This window comes from Mandrillus leucophaeus, unplaced genomic scaffold (assembly GCF_000951045.1).
Source record: "Mandrillus leucophaeus isolate KB7577 unplaced genomic scaffold, Mleu.le_1.0 Scaffold76, whole genome shotgun sequence".
Lineage (NCBI taxonomy): Eukaryota > Metazoa > Chordata > Mammalia > Primates > Cercopithecidae > Mandrillus > Mandrillus leucophaeus.
In genome coordinates, this window is record NW_012108252.1 from 4,427,933 (window position 1) to 4,449,160 (window position 21,228).

A 21,228-nucleotide genomic window follows, 5' to 3' on the forward strand; every position below is an offset into this window, starting at 1 on the left:
GTGGCTCCTATCTCACTCGGAGTAAAAGCCGCAGGGCCCTACAAGAGCAGATTCCCACCACCTCTCTGAACTCACCCACCACCTTCCCCTCATTTGCTCTGCTGCAGCCACCCTGGCCTCCTGGCTATTTCCTAAACACTTCGGTGGTTGCTTTTTACTCTGCTTGGAGCACACTTTTTTTTTTTTTCCTTCACTTTCAAGCATAGAATGCTTGGGACGCTCTTACCCCAGATGTCTACATGGCTCCCACTGTGATTCTCACCAGATCTCTGCTTAAATTTCACCTTCACAGAGAGGCCTTTGGAATCACACTAAATAGGAGAGCCACCTTCCCCCTGTAAAACCTTATCCTTAAGCTCTCCCTGTCCCTTATTCTGCTTAATTTTTCTCCACAGCACTTGCCATCTGATACATTATACTTAATTGGTATCTTTTGTCTACACCTAGAATAACAAGTTGTAGACAAAGGACAACTAGTTTTCTCATACAACAAGCCAAGTACTAGAAAAAGGCTGGCATATAATAAACAAGAAACAATGAGGGGGAAAAAGGAGTCATACTCAGGATGCATCAAACACCATCTTTGAAAATTTGGGGAACTAACTTGTCTCCACACCACTCAAATGTCTACCACTTGGCTCCAAGTTGTTAATTTCCCTTCTGCTTGGGCACTGAGCCCTGACCTATTCCAGTCCAAGATCTCTTTTTCCAGATTCTCTTATATCCAAACTCTCCCCAGTGGGCTCTTTAACTTCTCAGGGTTTTTAGTTCATGGATTTGTTATGATCTTTTTCTTCTTTCCATTTCTATGAACACTGTCCTGGCTCAAGCTCTCACTAGCTCCTGCCTGGACACTTGACAACAGCTTCTCCTAACTGGAACCTCTGCCTCCAGGTACCCCAACCTATGGCCAACCCCACATACTGATGCCGAACAATCTTTCAAAAGTGGAGCTCTCAGCCTGTCCTATCTCATCACAGGGCGTTTTCTCTCAAGGAAAATGAATGCTGGGTGGTACAGCGTTTCATCCTGAGGAGATAAAAATGTCCTAAAATTGACTGTGGTGATGGATGCAACTCTGTGAAAATATATATACAAAGATACATGTATATATATGCATAGGCACACATATAAACCACTGAATTGTACACTTTAAATAGACGAATGATATAAAGCCATTTTTTAAGTGAACACAGAACAAAACATTCCATACATCATAAAGTGACATACAAACTCATTAGCATCATAGGGTAAGTCCCACAAAAGCTTACCTTACATCTGATTCTTTTTGCCTTGACAATGAACATATTTGCACTTTTTTTAAAGCTATTTTTAAAAGCTTAAGGAGGACTGTAACAGCATTTGACACACTGAAACTATAATCAGAGAAAGTGGTGGTATATCCAGATAGGATTCATGTACACAGTGGGCTGCTGACTTAACAGAAAAGCTGATATGAAAGTAAGGAATTCCCATTTAAATTAATTAATTTTGATTACTCTCTTGGCAACTATCTAGGCTTTTTCTGAAAATTCAAAAGATATTTGAAAACAAGGCTACCACTGCCATATGCCAGCAGAATTTATGACATAACCACAGAACTCACAAGTAAAAACTAATTTCAGATTCTCCAGCACATCAGGAAAACAATGAGGAACTGACAGCAACGGGGCTGTGGAAGGACAAGTGGATTAGGAGCTAGAACACCTGTGTCCAGGTCCTTGCCCATTCTTGTTCAAACAAATTACAAAACCTCTGACACTGTGTTCCCTCATGTATAAAAGTGGAAAATCCCATCTCTGACACAGCTCCTAGGAGGGATAAGATCAACTGAAAATATGTGTAAAGGCAATGAAAATAGTAAAACATGTTAACAATGTATAACATACTATGTTATTTCCAGAGTTCAATGTTATTCTTAAATAACTGACTCTTCAAGTTTAGTAAGGGAAAAGGAATGGCTCATACAAACCAGTGTTAGGATTAAAAAAAAAAAAAAAATTCCAAGCCAATTAAATATCATAATGATAATATCAACTGCAGACTTCAAAATTTTGAGAAACACTAGACCTATGGCAACACCAAACTATAATTTGCTTTTATGTAGGAGTAGAAGGGATTTGATGCAGAACATTTCGGTAAAAGTTTTTTAACATACCGCATTTATAAACAGAAATCTGGTTACTGGCATCTAGAACAGCAAGGTCATTACTCTTCTGAGGGTGTGCAAAGAATGTGACTTGATTCACAGGGTGTGGGAACAGCAGTTTGTAGGTACACATGGGAGGCGGAACCACAGTCTGCCGGAAGACTGTCACCAATACCCCGTCTGCAGTGATAAAGAAAGAAGAGGATTAGACATAGGGATATTCAATTTGTAAGATAAGGCACCTGAATAGCACAGTATATCCAAACAATAATGGCAATTCACAAAAAAATAACTTTCAGTGTTTTTCTCATGAACAAGTTTAAAACCAGTGTGGGGTGGGGAAACGTCATGGGTTCTGTCTATACTTGGCCATCATCACCTCCAGGCCTAGAGCAGTCCATCTCAGAACCTGGAGTTTCAGGTGCCAGGGACTAAGGCAAAAAGGCCAAGAGGTCAGAGCTCTAGCTTTAAATCCAGGCCTGCAAGCAAGCCACACTAAACCAAGGGAATTAATACCTTCAAAATCCTTAAAGCACTTTCCTATGTGTGGATTTGGTAATAAGGCAGATCTGATTAAGTTCTCTATATAGAATACATGACTATAAAATCAGTATAATATAGAACATTACACAGAATGTGAATTAGTATACCACCTCACATTACAATCTTAGAAGCCAGTGTTCCCTTTTATTATCAGCAATAAAACTATTCATTAAGGTGACTACTTCACTCCTCAATCTTGCCCTCCCCATCCCACCCCCTAAAAAACCTTCTACCTAATTATAAAATGTCAACCTAATCTTCATATTAGGCAAACGTCTATGCACGAACTGAACATACTAGAGAAGTATATAATCAGCAAGCATTTATATCAGGAAACAAAGCAGCACAAGTGGGGTGGTACAAGGATCAATTATAAATCTGTGTCAGGGCAAACAGATAAGGCTAACCAATCCCACAAGACTCTACTGTTGTCATCCTCTCTACCTAGAGTCAAAGTTTTCAGTGTCTTCAAAGGCCAGGCAAGTAAATGTGTGAAGGCCACAGATGCAGTATAACAGGAAACTGGGGTGGGGAGGGGGGACAATGCTTCTCAGGAAAGAATATACCCCACCTTATATCCCATTCAATAAAAAATCAAACAAGTAACCCAAACAGCCAAAATAAATAAAGATTCCCCACTGTTGCAATCAAACCACCACATCTGCAGGCCGTAGGTTCAGGACCCCTTGCAGGCTCATGGACACACTTCCCAGCAGCTTACTTCCATCAATGACGGCCACATTGGACAAGTCACTTGAATTATCTCCCACGCTCCGCTCAGTCGTCCAGTGCCAATCATAGGCGAGGTAATGCCAGCCCTGACAGAGAACATGCAGTCGGTATGGGGTCACAGGGTCCCACATCAGAGATACAAGCTTGCTCTTCCCACAGGTGCTGAAGGATAAACTTTGCTTGAGATACCAGTGATAGTTTCCAACAGTCCAGAGCTGAACTGCAAGGGAAAATGAAAAGAAGGCCATTAGAGGCTGGAAAGCAGACTTCATCCCACTTGCCAGAGGGGGACAAGGGCAATCTTTTCTTTTTCAAAGGACCCTTCCTGCTCAGCCTCTTCTCTAAAATAAGAACAATAATAATTGCCAAAAAGTAGCTTTCCATGCAGATAAAATGTCAAGAATCAATAAGGTAAGAAATACATGTTTATTTTCCTGTTTTTTTTCTACTTTCAATTTTTATTCATATGTTTATTTTCTTTTTTTTTTTTTTTTTTTTTTTTGACTCAGAGTCTCACTGTCGCCCAGGCTGGAGTGCAGTGGCACGATCTCAGCTCACTACAAGCTCCACCTCCCAGGTTCAAGCCATTCTCCTGCCTTAGCCTCCCGAGTAGCTGGGACTACAGGCACCTGCCACCACACCCGGCTAACTTTTTTTTGTTTGTTTGCATTTTTAGTAGAAACAGGGTTTTACCGTGTTAGCCAGGATGGTCTCGATCTCCTGACCTCGTGATCCACCCACCTCAGCCTCCCAAAGTGCTGGGATTATAGGCGTGAGCCACCGCGCCCGGCCTATATGTTTATTTTCAACTTTACTTCCAAACCTTATGATCATGATGGAAGGCTACTAGGACAAAGCATTCTTTTAGTGGGTTTTCTCATGAAGATTTAGGAAGAAGATAACTTGGCAATTAGATTAAAAGTATTAAAACACTCAATCCAAGATCTAGCCTAGCATCATTGTGTTGTATTGGGCTTAAGATGCTTATTTTCTTTCAGGTGCTTTGCACGCACTTATGTACCAGGCTATCTGGGTATTAACCCTGATTCAGCTGCCCGAAGAAGATAAGCATGCAATTATCCTTCCAACATCTATTAAGTAAGACTTAATCATGCCAAAACCAACCTTCACTAAACAGATGACACATATAAATTAAGACCTTAGTTATATTAGGAATTACATTTATATTAAGAAATATTAGTTATATTAAGGAATTCATTTTCTTAATCTCCTTGCTCACTAATGCTTAACTTAGTGATCACCGCAAATACAACCTAGTCTTAAACCGCATTATTACACTTTGAAGTTAGACCACATGCTGATGTTCTGTAAGCACAGATGTTGTGACTGTTCTTGTGCAATGTGTATGTGTATATATATACACACACGTTTTTGAGATGGAGTCTCACTCTGTCACCAAGGCTGGAGTGCAGTGGCACGATCTCCGTTCACTGTAAGCTCCGCCTCCTCTGGGTTCACATCATTCTCCTGCCTCAGCCTCCCGAGTAGCTGGGACTACATGCACCCGCCACCACGCCCAGCTAATTTTTTGTATTTTTAGTAGAGATGGGGTTTCACCATGTTAGCCAGGATGGTCTCGATCTCCTGACCTCGTGATCCACCCACTTCGGCCTCCCAAAGTGCTGGGCCCCCAAAGTGCATAAGCCACCGCGCCTGGCCCATACCTATACTTTTAACAAAAATGAGATCATTGCTATACTGAGATACATACATGAAAAAACTAGAAGACAAGAAAATTTGAATAGCGATTATTACGGAGTGGCAGAACTATGAGATTTCTTTTTTTCTCATCTTTATTTTCTAACATTTTCAAGTATTATTTAATACTTAAAACCACACACTGATATATTTTAAAAGCTATAAAAAATATTCTTTCCTTTTATATTTAATCTAAACCTTCTTTCACATCCACAGAATACCTTTGGTTATTGTTTTTTTCTGTGGTAATACCATCCACTAGGGAAAGCACGTGATGACTTACAACAGTTAATTTTATTGTGTCAACTTGGCCAGGCTATGGTGCCCAGCTGTCTGCTGAAACTCTAGATGTTGCTGTGAAAGTATTCTGTAGATGTGATTAATATTTATAATGGGCTGACTGTAAGGAAAGCAGATTATTCTCCATAATGTGGGAGGGTCCCATTCATTCAGCTGAAGGCCTTCAAAGCGAAAACTGAGGCTTCTCAGAAAAGAAGAAATTCTGCCTTAAGGCTGTAACAGAAATCTTGCCTAAGTTTCCAGCCTGCCTTACAGATTTCATACACAAGTCTGCAACATCAATTCTTACCTGAGTTTCCAGCCTGCCAACCTGCCCCACAAATTTCAAACTTGCCATCCCCTACATTAGCCAATCTTTTAAAGTAAATCTATCCACACTCTATTACTCTCTCTCCCTCCCACCCTATCCTGTTCCCTCTCTCACTGTCTCTCTATATAAGTACAGTTGACCCTTGAACGACACAGGCTTGAACTGCATAGGTCCATTTATATTCGTATTTTTTTTCAATGAATACAGTCAGCCCTTCATCTTGTGGATTCTATATCCACAACCAAATGCACATCAAAAATATGGTACTTGAGGAATGCAAAACTCAAGTATACAAAAGGCTGACTTTTCCTATCTGAGTGTTCCGCAGGGCTGACTGCAGGACTTGACCACGTGTGGATTTTGGTTTCCATGGGCAATCCTAGAACTAATTCCCCAAGAATACTGAGGGACGAATTATATGTATGTATTAATTCTGTTTCTCTAGAGAATCCCGACCAATACATGACTGAAATCCACAATCAACCAAAACCTAATCACCCCCATTTCCATCTACCCACTTCAGCATCTTTGATTCTACTAAGGGACTAAGTAGAAGGGATGAAGGAAATCCCAATACCTGTCCACTTTCAACTACGTTTTATGGGGCAGAAGGTTGGGGTACTACAGCTGTCTTACCATAGGTTTTCAGAATGGAGTTTTCTTCTCTCTGAAGGTCTTCCAGCCAAACTGCAAGCACAGAGGAATCTGCATTCCAGAGCAAGTCATTTACCTAGGAGGGAAAAAAGATCCATCATTGGCTTTCAGTTATGGATTTACTTCCAAATCTTTATAATCAAATAATCCCACTACCTGAGCTCATCCCTAGCTGTAAATTACTAATTTATAGAGGCATTAAACAAATCTGTAAAATATGTCATTATTATGTAGAGGACTTAAAAAAAAGAAATACATAACTTAAGAAACTTAACCAAATACAAGGTGACATTTTTAGACAATCAGAGAAATTTGAATATGGACTGGGTGTTAGACAACACTGAGGTAAGATGTAATAATGGAGTTATGGTTATGTAAAGAAAAATGTCCTTAACTGTTAGAAATAAATATTGAAAATACGATTTCTAGAATTAAAACTCCAGGAAATAAAAATATATGTAAGTATGTGTATGTATAGGCCAAAGAGTTGTAGATAGATGAAAATAGTTTTGCAAAATGTTAGTATCTACTGAAAGTGAGTAAAAGTTACATGGGAGTTCATTAAACTTGTCTCTCAACTTAAGATGTTTAAAATTTTACACAGAGATATCATTTGATGTGTTCTCACTTCAGTCAATTTCTTAATTGTATACCAATTAAGAAATGGTATACAAACCGCTTAAGATTTAAATGTTATAAATGAAAAGCATCTTCATTACTGGAAAAATCATGCTTTTGTCAAAATAAACAATAAAAACTAGCATTTTTATTTCCTATTTCTGTTTTATCTAAGGTGGGGGAGAAATGCTATTAGTTGCAAAATCACTGGAAAAACAATATATCTTTTATTTAACAAAAAAAATCAGTTCTAAGAAACCACCATTTTTATTACTATTTACTCTAAAGCTTCTATTTATGTATCCATATCAAATATAAATCCCCTCTATAGGCCAAGCGCGCTGGCTCATGCCTGTAATCCCAGCACTTTGGGAGGCTGAGGCGGGTGGATCACCTGAGGTCAGGGGTTTGAGACCAGCCTGACCAACATGGAGAAACCCTGTCTCTACTAAAAACACAAAATTAGCTGGCTGTGGTGGCGCATGCCTGTAATCCCAGCTACTCGGGAGGCTGAGGCAGGAGAATCGCTTTAACCTGGGAGGTGGATGTTGCGATGAGCCGAGATCGTACCATTGCACTCCAGCCTGGGCAACAAGAATGAAACTCCGTCTCAAAAAAACAAACAAACAAAAAAAAATTCCCTCTATAGCTGTGGAAAGTCCTCCACATTTGAGGGCGAAACAAACTCAGGCACTTACCTTAACCTCATCTTTAAGGAAGGGAAGTGTGAAGTGTCCATGAAGAAGTCCATTTTTCTCAAAAAACACAATATCCTGCTGGTTGGGTTTATCTTGTGTAGATGCAATCAAACTGCCTGAGGGTCTTAAAGCAAACTCAGAGTGTTACAACATCCAAAGCTCCTCTAACTAAAGACAGCAAACATGAATGAATGAATAAGTATCTTTATCTAAGGAAGTTTTAAATCCCATGTGTCCCTTGTCTCTTGGCAAGCGGTTCACCCCATTGTGGGACTGTACTTGCCAGAGGAAAGAGTGTCTTATCCTATTTTATACAGAGGTTCCATTTGCCTACAAAGCCTTACATATTTACACTGCATTTGGATGACTTTAAAAATAATAAGTTATCTAAACCATTGCACGTATAATGTCCTAAAAATCAAAATCTATTTCTCCTTCAATTATATGACTTCGGCAAATATTCTATGCTCAGCTAGGTCTTTTTTAAGACTTCTCCAAAAGTTGAAAACATCTTAAATGCCTCATCTTATTCACATTTGTCTCTAGGGTTTTAATTCAAATACATTTCTCTGCTGCTCTATCATACAACACCATTCAGATAACTGGTGGGAAACAAGAGGTCTACATACAACAGATACCACTGAAACAGTGGAGACACATCTTCTATCTAAAATCAGGCAGCCACATATGACAGGCAAATTGTGACCTGCACAAGGGTACTGGGCCAAGGAGGAGAAGAGAAGGAAAGAGGGGGATCTGAATCCAGCCTGCATGTTCCCTGGCAAGCAGATCCTCTGCTGTGGGAATTTTGTGCCAAGGAAGGAGGCTCTTTCCCTAATTTCCACAAAAGCTCCATTTGCCCCACAGAGTCCTGCAAACTGGTCCTTCCCTTCTAAACACCATTTTCTGCTCTGTACAATGGCTTCATATACACCCTGCCTTAAAACCACAGCCTTTTAAGAATTAGGAATGCAAAACATATGGGGCCTTGGAATGATGGAATCTGTGAAGAAGCATAAAATCTACTATTCAAGTTGAATTCAGACTTCAGAGAATAAAAAAAAAAAAAAGAAGAAGAAACATAGATAGATACAGGCTTACAACCAAATGAAGAAATGTAAAAATCCTTTTGTGTTACACAAACATCTGTATCATCTGTATCAATGGGTACCACCACCTCTACCCTGGTTCCAAGAATTTCTCTAAGGTTTCTTCTCCCACTCACTTCCAAGCCAGGGCTGGTCCCAGTCCTGCCACAGGCTCACTGGTTGACTGCAAAGCAAACTCTCGGTTCCACACTCTGACCTTCCGAGCCCCTGTACGGGAGTGGAGTCAAACACACACACACACTTAGAACATTATGATAGAAGTTGTCAAATCAGAACTACTCAAACACCTTCCTTACAAACAAAAAATGCCACGGTTTTACACAGCCAATTAGATTAATCTTGTTAAAAATTTCTGTCCACCAGGTAGGAGGATGGACCAGGTGACCTCAAAGGACTCTTTTAATTCTTAACTCTAAACTCATTTCACATTTAAATCAGTACATCCTTGCCTCGTATGTAAATTAATACCTTACTCAAAGCAAAAGAAAGAAAAGTTTCCTTAATTTTAATAAGATTTTTTTTTATTGTTGTTTAACTGCAATATATTTCCATACCTGTTTCTGGGCAAACAACACTCACAGCAAAAAACTGTCCATCCCCACGCCAGGTAACTTGAGGTCTACGATCATCCCAGGGCAAAGCAGACTCATGCTAAAGAGGGGAAGAAACACCAACATTACTGGCGGACCTTAAGTATCCCAGAATCAAACAAGCCTTACACCACTATAGATCTTTTGTACGAGGTTTAAGCTACCTTGAAAGCCTGCCTCTAGAATCAGAAACCATCCAAGGGTTGGTTCTTCTAACCCAGAAATCACCAAAAAAGAGAAAAAAATGTAAAACAAACAAAATCCTCCTTTGGGCATTAAAAAAAAAAAAAAGTGGCCTCTGAGAACAGCAAAAGAGGAAAAGGGCTACAGATCTAGATCCTGAATATAATGAGCTAAGGAACCTTTCAGGTAACCACAAGGAAACAAGTGTCCTATTTGTCCAACAGGGTAGAGTTTTGTTCAAATATTGTGTAAGCTTCACAACAGGGCACAGATGAGTTAAGATGTGAAGAAGGTGAATAGGGAAGAGCCACAGAGGTGGTAAAGGCAGCAGCAAACAATGACGAAAACATGCAAATGTTCTCATTCTGCAGCATGACAGGAAGAAACGTCTCCTCCAGGACCACGTGTATCTCAATCCTGAAGCCAACTCTACTGGGTGGGAGACAGATGACCCCCCGGGCATTCTTCATCATATTCTAGTAACAGCCTAATAATTCTGCTAGTACTATACTATAGTCTGCACTGTAGGGAATACATAGGTAGCCTAACCAAATTTATTCTCAATGAAACTGTCCTATGGTATAGAAACCAAACCTCCTTTAGCGAAGGGTTAAGGCCTGAAATAGGCGTTATATGAAATAGAACTGGAAATAACTGAGGACAGAAAACGTAGATGGCAAGCAGGGTATTATTGAGTCATCTATTCTAGAAGAGTAGCTCATAGAAATTTCTACATATAATTATGCTTCCATTTGTTCAGGCCCAACCCTTGATATTCTCCTCAATTCCTCTCTCTCATCTACTTCTTTTTTTTTTTTTTTTTTGAGAGGGAGTCTTGCTTTGTTGCCCAGGCTGGTGTGCAGTGGCATAATCTTGGCTCACTGCAACCTCCATCTCCCGGGTACAAGCAATTCTACTGCCTTAGCCTCCCAAGTAGCTGAGATTACAGGCATCTGCCACCATGCCTGGTTAACTGTTGTATTTTTAGTAGAGACGGGATTTCGCCATGTTGGACATGCTGGTCTCGAACTCCTGACCTCAGGTGACCCGCCCACCTTGGCCTCCCTAAGTGCTGGGATTACAGGTGTGAGCCACCATGCCCAGCTAAATGCAACCTCTTGAATCAGTGTTACTGGGCACTAGGAGAGCCCAGGCAGAGAACAAACTGAGGGCTAGAACAACACAACTTAAAAAATCAAAGTAAATTATGCTCACATGAGTACTTGCGTCTGACTACTCCACGGATTTTTGTTTTCTTTTCTGAAGGGTGGCTGTGAACTTTCAAACCAAGACAAGGCCCTAGAAAGCCTTTAGAAAAAGTTCATGGAAAAAAGCTAGAGTAGTTTACTGGATAGTACATTAGATAATAGGATGCCCGGGGTTTTTTCCCCCATTACCTGGATCATCCTAGATCACTAATAAATCCTAATTTTGGCAATACTAGATAAGTCTTACTCTAGCAGGTACCAGTAGTAAAATGTCATCTCCTCCAGAGTTTAACAAAGTATGGAAAACTGCCTTATTCTCAATACTACCATACATTCCCTTAAAGTACTATTTTTAAACACCTTTACTGGGATATAATTTACATTTCATTAAGGTTCACCCATTTGAATTACACAATGGTTTTTTTTGTTTGTTTAAACTCAGTGGTAAGAATCATTGTTTTTAAAGTGTATTTACAAAGTTGAACAGCTATCACCGTAATCTGAATTTTGAGCATTTTCATCATCCCAAAAAGAAACCCCATATCCATTAGCAGTCACTCCTTCCCTACCCTACCCCGCAGCCCTACGCAACCTCTACTCTACTTTCTGCCTCTGTGGATTTGCCCCTTCTGGGAACTTCATACAAATGGGATCATACTATATGCGATCTTTTATGACTGGCTTCTTTCACTTAGCATAATCTTTATGGGGTTTATCCATGTCATAACATGTATGAGTAAAGTAATACTTTTAAATCGAAAATATATGGTCTTAGAAAGCTGCCGGGCGTGGTGGCTCACACCTGTAATCTCAGCACTTTGGGAGGCTGAGGCGGGTGGATCACGAGGTCAGGAGATTGAGAGCACCCTGGCTAACACGGTGAAACCCCGTCTCTACTAAAAATACAAAAAATTAGCCAAGTGTGGTGGCAGGCACCTGTAGTCCCAGCTACTCAGGAGGCTGAGGCAGGAGAATGGCATGAACGTGGGAGGTGGAGGTTGCAGTAAGCTGAGATCACACCACTGTACTCCAGCCTGGGCGACAGTGAGACTCTGAGTCAAAAAAAAAAAAAAAAAAAAAGAAAGTTGTAACATAATTTACTTGTTGCTTGCAGCAAGAAAGAATATTCAGATTGCACCAACTATTTACTTGGTCAAGTTTCTGTTTAGTCATGGATACCTTTTAAGTCCTTCGGCCAAAAAAAAAAAAAATCACTTAAAAATCAGGGGGGACAAGAAAACCACTCGTCCAAAGCTGGGCATGTGTAGTGGATCACCCCAAAGAAACAAGGCTGTGTCTGAGAACACTTACTCTATGTTTCCGCCCTCTAATAATCCTTTACTATTCTAATAAGTCAACAGCCTTCAGAATGTTAAATTAGACCCCTATGCATATTTTACTCACTACATAGTTGTTTTGAAATAAAACTATGCTTTTAAAAAAAAAAAGTTTCAAAAGTTATTTGTCTACTAAAATAAGAGCAGCAACTACTATTTGAGTGCCTACACTGTGCTGATGCTGTGGTAGCTGTTTTATATGTTATTACCCACTCATCTCAACCCTTGTAAGGAGACATTATGTTGTCCACTTTACAGAGAATACCGAGGCTCAGAAACGTTAGGAAATTTCCCTGCCAAGGTCTCATAGCTTCTAAATGTTATGAGGATAACGTAATCTGTACTTTTCTAACAGAGATATACACCGCTCCTGGGGGTACCTGGCAGTATGCCAGAGGGTAAATATGGCACACCTTCTTGGGGCATTAATTTTACTCAAGGGTAATACTTTTCAGTTCATATTTTTAAAAAATATTCATATTGTACATATTAAAATAAAATATAAGAGTTTAAATGAATTTAATGTGACATGCACACTACTTCCCCAGGTGCCCCAAGAGTTTGCACTTTTCTTGTGTCCACATACCTCTGCCTTCAGGGGCTGCCTACATTAGAAGATTAAGAAGTACTGCCTTGAGTCATCGAGACATCATTATATGGTCTTTAGAATTCTCTAATCCAGAAGTAAGGAAAACAAAGAGTTTCATCCAATAGAATAAGAAAAATATCTAATATACACATATATGGGAGAAGTATGAGAACATGCATATGAATGAAGGATGGCAGCTCTCTCTGGGGAGGAAGGCGAGGGACATCGGGACGGGATACACAAGGGATTTCCTTTGTCTGTGATGTTTTATTTTTTGAACTGGGTGATGAATATTGGTCATAATTATTTGCTACCATGATAATAAATCACAAAGCAACTTGGCAATAACAAGGAAAAAAACGATCTTTCTAGGGGGACTCATTTCCTGAAGGCTCTAGGCAGTTTTACTAAAGCAGAAGAGAACTGTTCATTACCGGCATCTAAGTGGACACAACAGAATTCCTGGTGGGTGGCAAACTTACATTTGTTCCAGTCAAGGCTCTTTATCCATCAAACCACAAACTTACCATTTGCATCTGAAAAGCTGCTTGTCTGCCTTCTGATCCATGGAACTGTGTCTCCTTCCTGCCCCATCCAACAGTGATAAACTTGCCTAGGGAACAATTGGCAAGACAAACAATAAGCTGCATGAAATGAAACAAAAAGTTTCACTGCTATTCTTCATGAAGTTAGTCACTGGCAATTACTCGGGTCCTCTAAGACCTCTCAGTAAATTGACCAGCAGTCAGTATTTGAGAAACCTATGTTTCAGGCTGGGCGTGGTGGCTCATGCCTATAGTCCCAACATTTTGGGAGGCTGAGGCAGATGGATCACTTGAGTCCAGGAGTTCAAGACCAGCCTGGGCAACATAGGGAGACCCCCATCTCTACAAAAAGTATACAAAATTAGCTGGACATGATGGCACACACCTGTGCTCCCAGCTACTCAGGAGACTGAAGTAGGAAGATCACTTGAACCCAGGAGTTCAAAGCTGCAGTGAGCCGTGATTGCACTATTGCACTCTCTAGCCCGGGTAACACAGCGAGACCCCCATGTCAAAACAAACAAATAAACAAAACCCATTTCATATTATATGCAGCAGTGATTTTGAAGAATTTAAAATGCACTTCCTTATTCTGGAAAGCATTTTACTGCCATCTTATGTATTCCAAGTTTCTTAGATGACACAAGTCAGGGATCTCACCCTCACCTTACAAGTAAGAAGAATGAAACATGAAGAGTTTACAAAATATGTCCGGAACATAAAACTCCAAGACGAGAACTGGGAATAAAATTCTGATTGCAGGCTCCTCACTGGTGATAGAGGGGCTGCAGGTCACAAAATAGCTCCTCACATAGACTTAAGAGATGGAGACCCTCCCTAACGGTGGAGCCCAAAGTTAGAACACAGGTCTTCTGCCTTCCAGGCTGACTGGTGTTCTTTCTAGATCATAACGCTTCTCTTACATAAACTATAAAGGCAGAGTTGCTGAAACAACACAACGCTTCTGTTCCCAGAGGCAGGATCCATCTGCAAGAGGCACAATAAAGATGGTCCTGAAAGCATCACCCAATCCGGGACCCAGCACTTTTCTCCTGCCATTGATGCTGATTCTGATGAAGCAGGGCTGTTTGCAATTCCTATAAATCATGGTCCATATGACCATTTCCTGTCTGCTCACATCCAAGCACTACAGTACCTCAAAGCATAACTTGCTGCTGCATACAAATGGTAGTGACTATCCTGGTGCAAACCCCCAGGCTTCTATCTGCAAGTTTCCACAGAAAGATTAAGGACCAAGGAGTGAAGAAAGAGAACTTCTCCAGTGGAAGACAAGAAATGATGGGGTTATAGCAGGGATTTACAAAACTACAGCCTACATCTGCTTTTACAAACAAACATTTACTGGACCATAGCCGTGCTTATGTATCGTGTATAACTTTCACACCTCAACATTAGAATTGAGTAGTTGCAACATAGATCATATAGCCTGCAAAGCTGAACATATTTATGACCTAGCCCCTTTTCAGAACAAGTTTACTGACCCCAGAATAGAGGAAAAATATTCAACACTCCATAGAATGATTCTTTTTTTTATTTTTGTACTGAGAAACGCATTTCTGAGACCTAAGACCTTAACTTGGACTACATTTCCTTTGATTTACTGCATTAGGATTTTTGTGGAAAAGTCGGTGGGAAACACCAGGCCCAGAGTACTTTCCCATCCCAAAGTGTACTGTGTGCTCTTACTCTCTCTCTGACTGTCCTCAAAGCTGGATGCCCCAGAGTTCCACCCTGGATTCCAGACTCTTCCTGTACAGCATCTGCTCTCTGAGCAAGTCCATCTGTTCCCAAAATTGTCAGAATTTCCTACATACCCACCACTCTCAGTCCATAGCTCTGGCCTTTTCTGAGTTTCAGCCTTGTATTTGCCTACTCCACATGGCAATCCCATATGGTCCTTCAACAAATCCAAAACAGACCTCACCACCCACCCCTTACAGACCAGCACTTCCCCATCTTCCCTCTCAGTTACTGGCATCTTTATTCCCATCACCTGAGGTTCTGGCTGGAGTCCTGCTCAACTTTTTCTTATTCACCTTACATACGCAAAGCCTATTTATTTCACTTTCTAAACTGGTATTTCTCAAACTGGCCTAGGGCAGAAGGGGAACCATGCACGTATATTCTAAAAAAGTTTTTTAGCTAATTCTAAAAAATGTACTCCCATCCTCATTGAGATTCAAGTTTCTCCTGAATCATTCCTGCTTCCAGCCGCACATAAACCTTCCTTATCTGTCATCTGGATTCCTGCAGCAACCTCTTACCTGATCATCCTGCCTCTAGTCTCTTTCCTCTCCACACACAAAAACAACATGGCCATCACAAGCCATCTTTCTAGTAGATAAATCTCTTTAAACGTCTTATCATCAAAACTTGTAACAGCTGATCAATGTCCAAATCCCCCACTACAAACTCAATCAAATCTGTCCCATTCATTTCATTCTATACTCACATCCTGCCACTTCGGCAATGCTGACTTACTCACAGTTCCCTGAGTAAACTATAATGTTTCTATGAAATAACCTTCCCTTGAAATGGACACATTCACTTGCTTGGACTGTTCCCTACCCTTATCCCTCACCTACCCAACACCAATTCAGCTGAGACTCAGCTCAAATCAGCTTCCTTGGGGAAATCATCCCTCTCCAGTTACTGGTTTCCTTCCCTTATGCTACCCTAATACCTGTACATTATGTCATTACTGTGCTGATACTAACATGCCAGGTAATTTTTAAATTTTTTGTAGACGCTAGGTCTCCCTATGTTGCCCAGGCTAGTATCAAACTCCTGGGCTCAAGCAATCCTCCTGCCTCATCCTTCAAATGTGCTGGGATTATAGGCATGAGCCACTGTGCCCAGTCCTCCAAAATCACTTCTGAACAAATACATTATTTGTAATCAAATGGGTAGAAGTTGTCTAAATAATTTCTCAGAGTTGATGGAGCAAGAAGGCAGGAAGTTAGACCTTAACAGAAGTTGGAATATCTTCTTCCCCATCCCTCTTCAATCAGGCCAGTTATTTGATGACTTCAAGATGGCCAAAGCTTATACTTAATAAACATCTCTCTTCTTCTGCACTGCCCTTCAATACTCCCATAGCCTTAATGCCCAGATGACCTTGGCTAGATTTTGGCAAGAAAATAATCTGATCGTTCCCATGGAAATGCAGACTGGATCTAATCAGTAGGAACAAAAACCAGCCTTCTATCCCATCTTTCTTTTCTTCTCCCTAAAACTGTATCCCGGAAATACTACCTTTATTCTAGCTTGTACAGTCCCTTTCACTGAAGGCCCAGCCTAAGACTTTTCCAGGGTTTGGGTAATAACTATCTAAGTGAACTTAAACATTGGTTTATATTTTCCAGGTTATTGACAAAGCCAACCCTCAGACCTGGAGAGGCACCAGTAGGCCTTTTAAGATTTGGGATGGGCTGAAGGAACTGAGCTAATAGACATTTAATAACTGGGGGTTTAACCTTCACAGTTCTTTGGCCTAATCACATGGCTATTAGTGTACAAGGAAATGGTCAAAAATGGGAAGAAACGTAGGTCACAAAATGTTGCAAACAAACCTATACTCACTTTCACCAAAATCATCCTGGTGGATCTGCTGCTCCATGATTGGCTCAAAATCTTTTGTCATCATAATCAGGGTCTGTTGACCTTAGAGAAACACAAACAAAAATGATTTTGTTTCCACGTAACAAATTTGCCATTCTGTAAGTACCTATGGCACTGTAAGCTAAGGAGCCGGAGTTAGTCTGAACAAAGCGGAGAGAATTCATCCAAAATGCTTTGACTTAAAAAAACAATCAACAATGACCAAAAAAAAACCCAAACAGCTTTGCCTAGATGAGTCACCTGGTGCTTATGCTCCACTATTAATGTGTGTACAGTTGAACATAAAAGTCCACAAAGCCCTCCTCCACTAACTTCAACACTCCCTGTCCCCAAGATACCTCTAAATATATATGTCATCAATGGAGCTTGTTTACTAAACTCATCTGGAATGATGAGACTTAAAGGGGAAAAACAGCAACAGAACCCAAGAAGGGCTTTTAGAATGTATTCATACAGCAACTCTTAGAATGAGTTAAAATATATATTGCTGACATTTTTAACTCTAACTGGGGACTTAGCAGCCTCCTCAAGTTTTATGACTTTGTTTCTTACTCCCAAAAACTGAGAAAGTTACATGAAACAACTTTTTATGATGATAGACTAAGAGGTAAAACTTCAGTCACCAAAAAAATAAAAAAATAAAAATAAATTCACTCTACAGTATAATATTGGTATTATACTGGTTCAAAGAAATTTTTTGAAATTCAAGCAGCCCAAAACTGATGAAGCCTGTAAGACACCTGGAGTAACGTTTTAGAAAAGCGAGTGAGCCACCAGTAACAAGCTTACCTGTGGCAAGAAGCACCAGCTCTTGGTCAGGACTCCAACTCATGACAGAGATACCACTGGCTACACTCCCAACACACTCCAGCTGAGACAGAGAAAATTGAAAAGAGAGACTCAAAACACTAGCGTCTTAGTAAAAATTGACTGCAACTTCAATCAAAACAATTAAAAAAACAAAAAGAAAGAACATCAGTGTATGAAAGAGATATCTGCACTCTCATGTTTGTTGCAGCTCTGTTCACAACAGCTAAGATGTGGAAGCAACCTGTGTCCATCAACGGATGACTGGATAAAGAAATTGTGGTACTATACACAATGGAGTACTACTCAGCCATAAAAAAAGAATAAGATCCTGTCATCTGCAACAACATGGATGGAACTGAGATGATTACATTAAGCGAAATAAACCAGGCACAAAAAGACAAACATCGTATGTTCTCACTTATTTGTGGGATCTAAAAATCAAAACAATTGAACTCATGGACACAGAGAATAGAAGGATGGTTACCAGAGGCTGGGAAGGGTAGTGAGGGGGCTGAGGGAAGTTGGAATGGTTAATAGGTACGAAAAAAATAGACAGAATAAATAAGACCTGTTATTTGATAGCACAACAGGGTAACTATAGTCAATAGTAATTGCACATTTTAAAATAACTAGAAGCCTGTAATTGGATTGTTTGTAACACAAAGGATAAACGCTTGATGGGATGGATATCCCATTCTCCATGATGTGGCTATTTTGCACTGCATGCTTGTATCAGAGCAACTCATATAGCCAAGTCCATAAATATATGTACTTACTATGTACCCACAAAAATTAAAAATTTAAATTAAAAAATTAAAACAAGAACTTATTCAACACACAGTTCTTCAGTAATGGATATCAAGAGAATAGACCTGTTATCGGGCACAGGGATTAGAAATAAATCTCTTTCTTCCCAGAGCTGTCTCATGAGGGAGATAAAAGATGACTCTACAGAAGATGACAGCAATGACCAAGATCTCTGGAAAGCAAAGTGCATCTCAGCACAGAGAATGACAAGTGGCCCAGAGTCCGCAAAAAGTTTTTCTGACGTGTTTCAAAGAGTGGTAATAAGGACAGGAACGAGACCAGGAAGAAAACACAGTGTAGAGGCACAAAGCCAGAAAAAAAGAGCAGTTAAAAATCAGCTGCAACTAAAACATAAAGTATACGTACACATGGGAACAATGGGGGGATGGGGCTATAAAGGAATGTGGGGAACAGATAGTGAAAGGGCTTATAAGGCACAATAAGGAACATGGGCTCTGCCTTCCAGACAATTAAGAAGCCACTAAAGGGTAGAATCAGCACCATTAAATGAAGATAAATAGACTGGAAGAGCTCAGTAACCAGGAAACAATGCTACAAAATGTTTTGAAAGTAAAAGCATCTATCACTTAAATATGAGAAAAACCAATTAAGCTGGGCATGACAGGTTTGATATTTCCCACCATGAACTGAGAGTAAGGTTTATGATTGTACTAAACGGAATGGTTAAGAGCAACGGTACCAGATTTAGACTGCTAGGGTCAAACTCCATTTGATTACTGTGTGACCCTGGTCTAATCACCTAAGCACTCTGTGCCTCAACTGCCTCTTCCGAAGAATAGGAAACAACAACCTACCACATAAGGTCATAGTGAAGATTAAATAAATTTGCATGAAAAGCACTTTAAAAAGTGCCAGGCACATGGTAAACAGTTAATAAATGTAAGCTGTTACTATTATCCTACTATTAGTAATACTCTAACTTCTGTGACACAATCAATGTTAAGGAGGTCACAACTAATGAAGTAATCAAAGAAGATTTAAAGAATCAGGCAAGTGTAATTTGAAACCCTTGCTGTTAAGAAGGTGAGGATAGAAATTTGAAACTCAACTACATACTAGAGCAGAGAAAGAAGCAATTGCTTGAAGTCTAGCTCTCCTGGCAGTCATCAAATATGCAGGTAATGATAATATATTACTTCAGTGCCTAGAGTTCAGGGACTCTAAAGTTAGCCAATCAACATCCACAACAGAAAATCTATGTCAGATAAACATTCAAAGACTTCCTAAATTGAGAAACAAAGGTTGCAACTCAGGATGAGGGTCTGATAAGAGGTGATCTACACCACACAAGAATAGCCAGTTTTAACTTTTAAAAAAATATATTCTCATTTGGAATGTTCTGATTATTCTGATTAAAAGATGCAGCAGACAAAACTGAGTTTTAGAAGAATCTTAAAATACAGCTAAAGCCATGTTAACATTTTTTTAAATAAAGAAATATATAATGCAAATACTAATTTGCAAAAGGTTAAATATTATGGCAACTGATTTGAAAACTTCCACAAATACCAAGTAACCTATTTGAGGACACTTGAGACTCCCCACTCACTGGACTCTTCCACTTACCTGTTGTGTGCTGAGACTAAAGACTATGACGTCTCCAGAGGCTGTGGCCACACACACAGACTCCTGATCCAGCAAGTCCTGAACACCAACAATGCGGCCACTTCCATCCTCTGGGAGAAAGCCTTCTGCCACCAAAGAAACTTCATTTTTCACCTTTCACCAAAGTAAACACATAAGCAAATTAACCCAGTCTACTTTCAAGAATAATTGAAAACATTTCCAGAAATAAAATACTTTTTAATGCTTCTTTTATTATTTTTATTTTTTAAATTTTATTTATTTATTTATTTATTTTATTTATTTATTTGAGACGGAGTCTCGCTCTGTCGCCCAGGCTGGAGTGCAGTGGCACAATCTCAGCTCACTGCAAGCTCTGCTCCGCCTCCCGGGTTCACGCCATTCTCCTGCCTTAGCCTCCTGAGTAGCTGGGACTACAGGCGCCCGCCACCACGCCCGGCTAATTTTTTGTATTTTTTAGTAGAGACGGGATTTCACCATGTTAGCCAGGATGGTCTCGATCTCCTGACCTCATGATCCGCCTGCTTCGGCCTCCCAAAGTGCTGGGATTACAGGCGTGAGCCACCACGCCCGGCCTAATGCTTCTTTAATTATATAAAAGCTTTAGAAAATGTTTTTTCCAGATGAAAACCCAAACTTTCATTTAAGAAATATCACTACTCTGTCATCTTTAACAAGAAAAATAGGTAATATGACCTTGCCAAACAAAGATAAAAACAAAAACAGTAAGTCTGGTCTCTTTAAAAATGCCCAATAAAACATGATGCTAATAACTATGTTTTTCTAAGATTGCTACAGTACAGGGAAAAGGCACTAAAGGATGTAGCTGCCTAAAATGTATTAGTAGAAGAATATAATCAAGGGACCATATGAAAACCAACCCACAGAGGTTTTTAAAGCACATATAGTTAGCAGCCAACACTAAAGATTCTGATTTAGTTGACATGAGATGTGGGCTCAAACTTTTAGAAAGCTCCACAGGCAACCTTCGTGTTCATTCCCAATTAAGAACCACTCTTATAAACAGAATTTGCATGACAAAAAGGGTAAAAAGTAGGGAACCTACTCAAAAAGTAAAGT

General features: G+C 39.9%; 1 protein-coding gene across 1 annotated transcript in view; it reads right to left on the reverse strand.

Annotated features, from left to right (window-relative positions):
• IKBKAP (inhibitor of kappa light polypeptide gene enhancer in B-cells, kinase complex-associated protein) overlaps nt 1–21,228 on the reverse strand; it is a 63,671-nt gene that overhangs the window by 39,228 nt on the left and 3,215 nt on the right. Inside the window, exons 3-12 of the mRNA XM_011966372.1 lie at nt 20,131–20,283; nt 17,716–17,797; nt 16,888–16,968; nt 13,267–13,352; nt 9,387–9,483; nt 8,949–9,039; nt 7,724–7,847; nt 6,390–6,483; nt 3,414–3,644; nt 2,159–2,329 (exon numbers count right to left, since the gene is read on the reverse strand). Of these exons, the coding sequence (XP_011821762.1) occupies nt 2,159–2,329; nt 3,414–3,644; nt 6,390–6,483; nt 7,724–7,847; nt 8,949–9,039; nt 9,387–9,483; nt 13,267–13,352; nt 16,888–16,968; nt 17,716–17,758 (1,018 nt within the window). The 5' untranslated portion in view covers nt 17,759–17,797; nt 20,131–20,283. The remainder of the gene's footprint in view (nt 1–2,158; nt 2,330–3,413; nt 3,645–6,389; nt 6,484–7,723; nt 7,848–8,948; nt 9,040–9,386; nt 9,484–13,266; nt 13,353–16,887; nt 16,969–17,715; nt 17,798–20,130; nt 20,284–21,228) is intronic.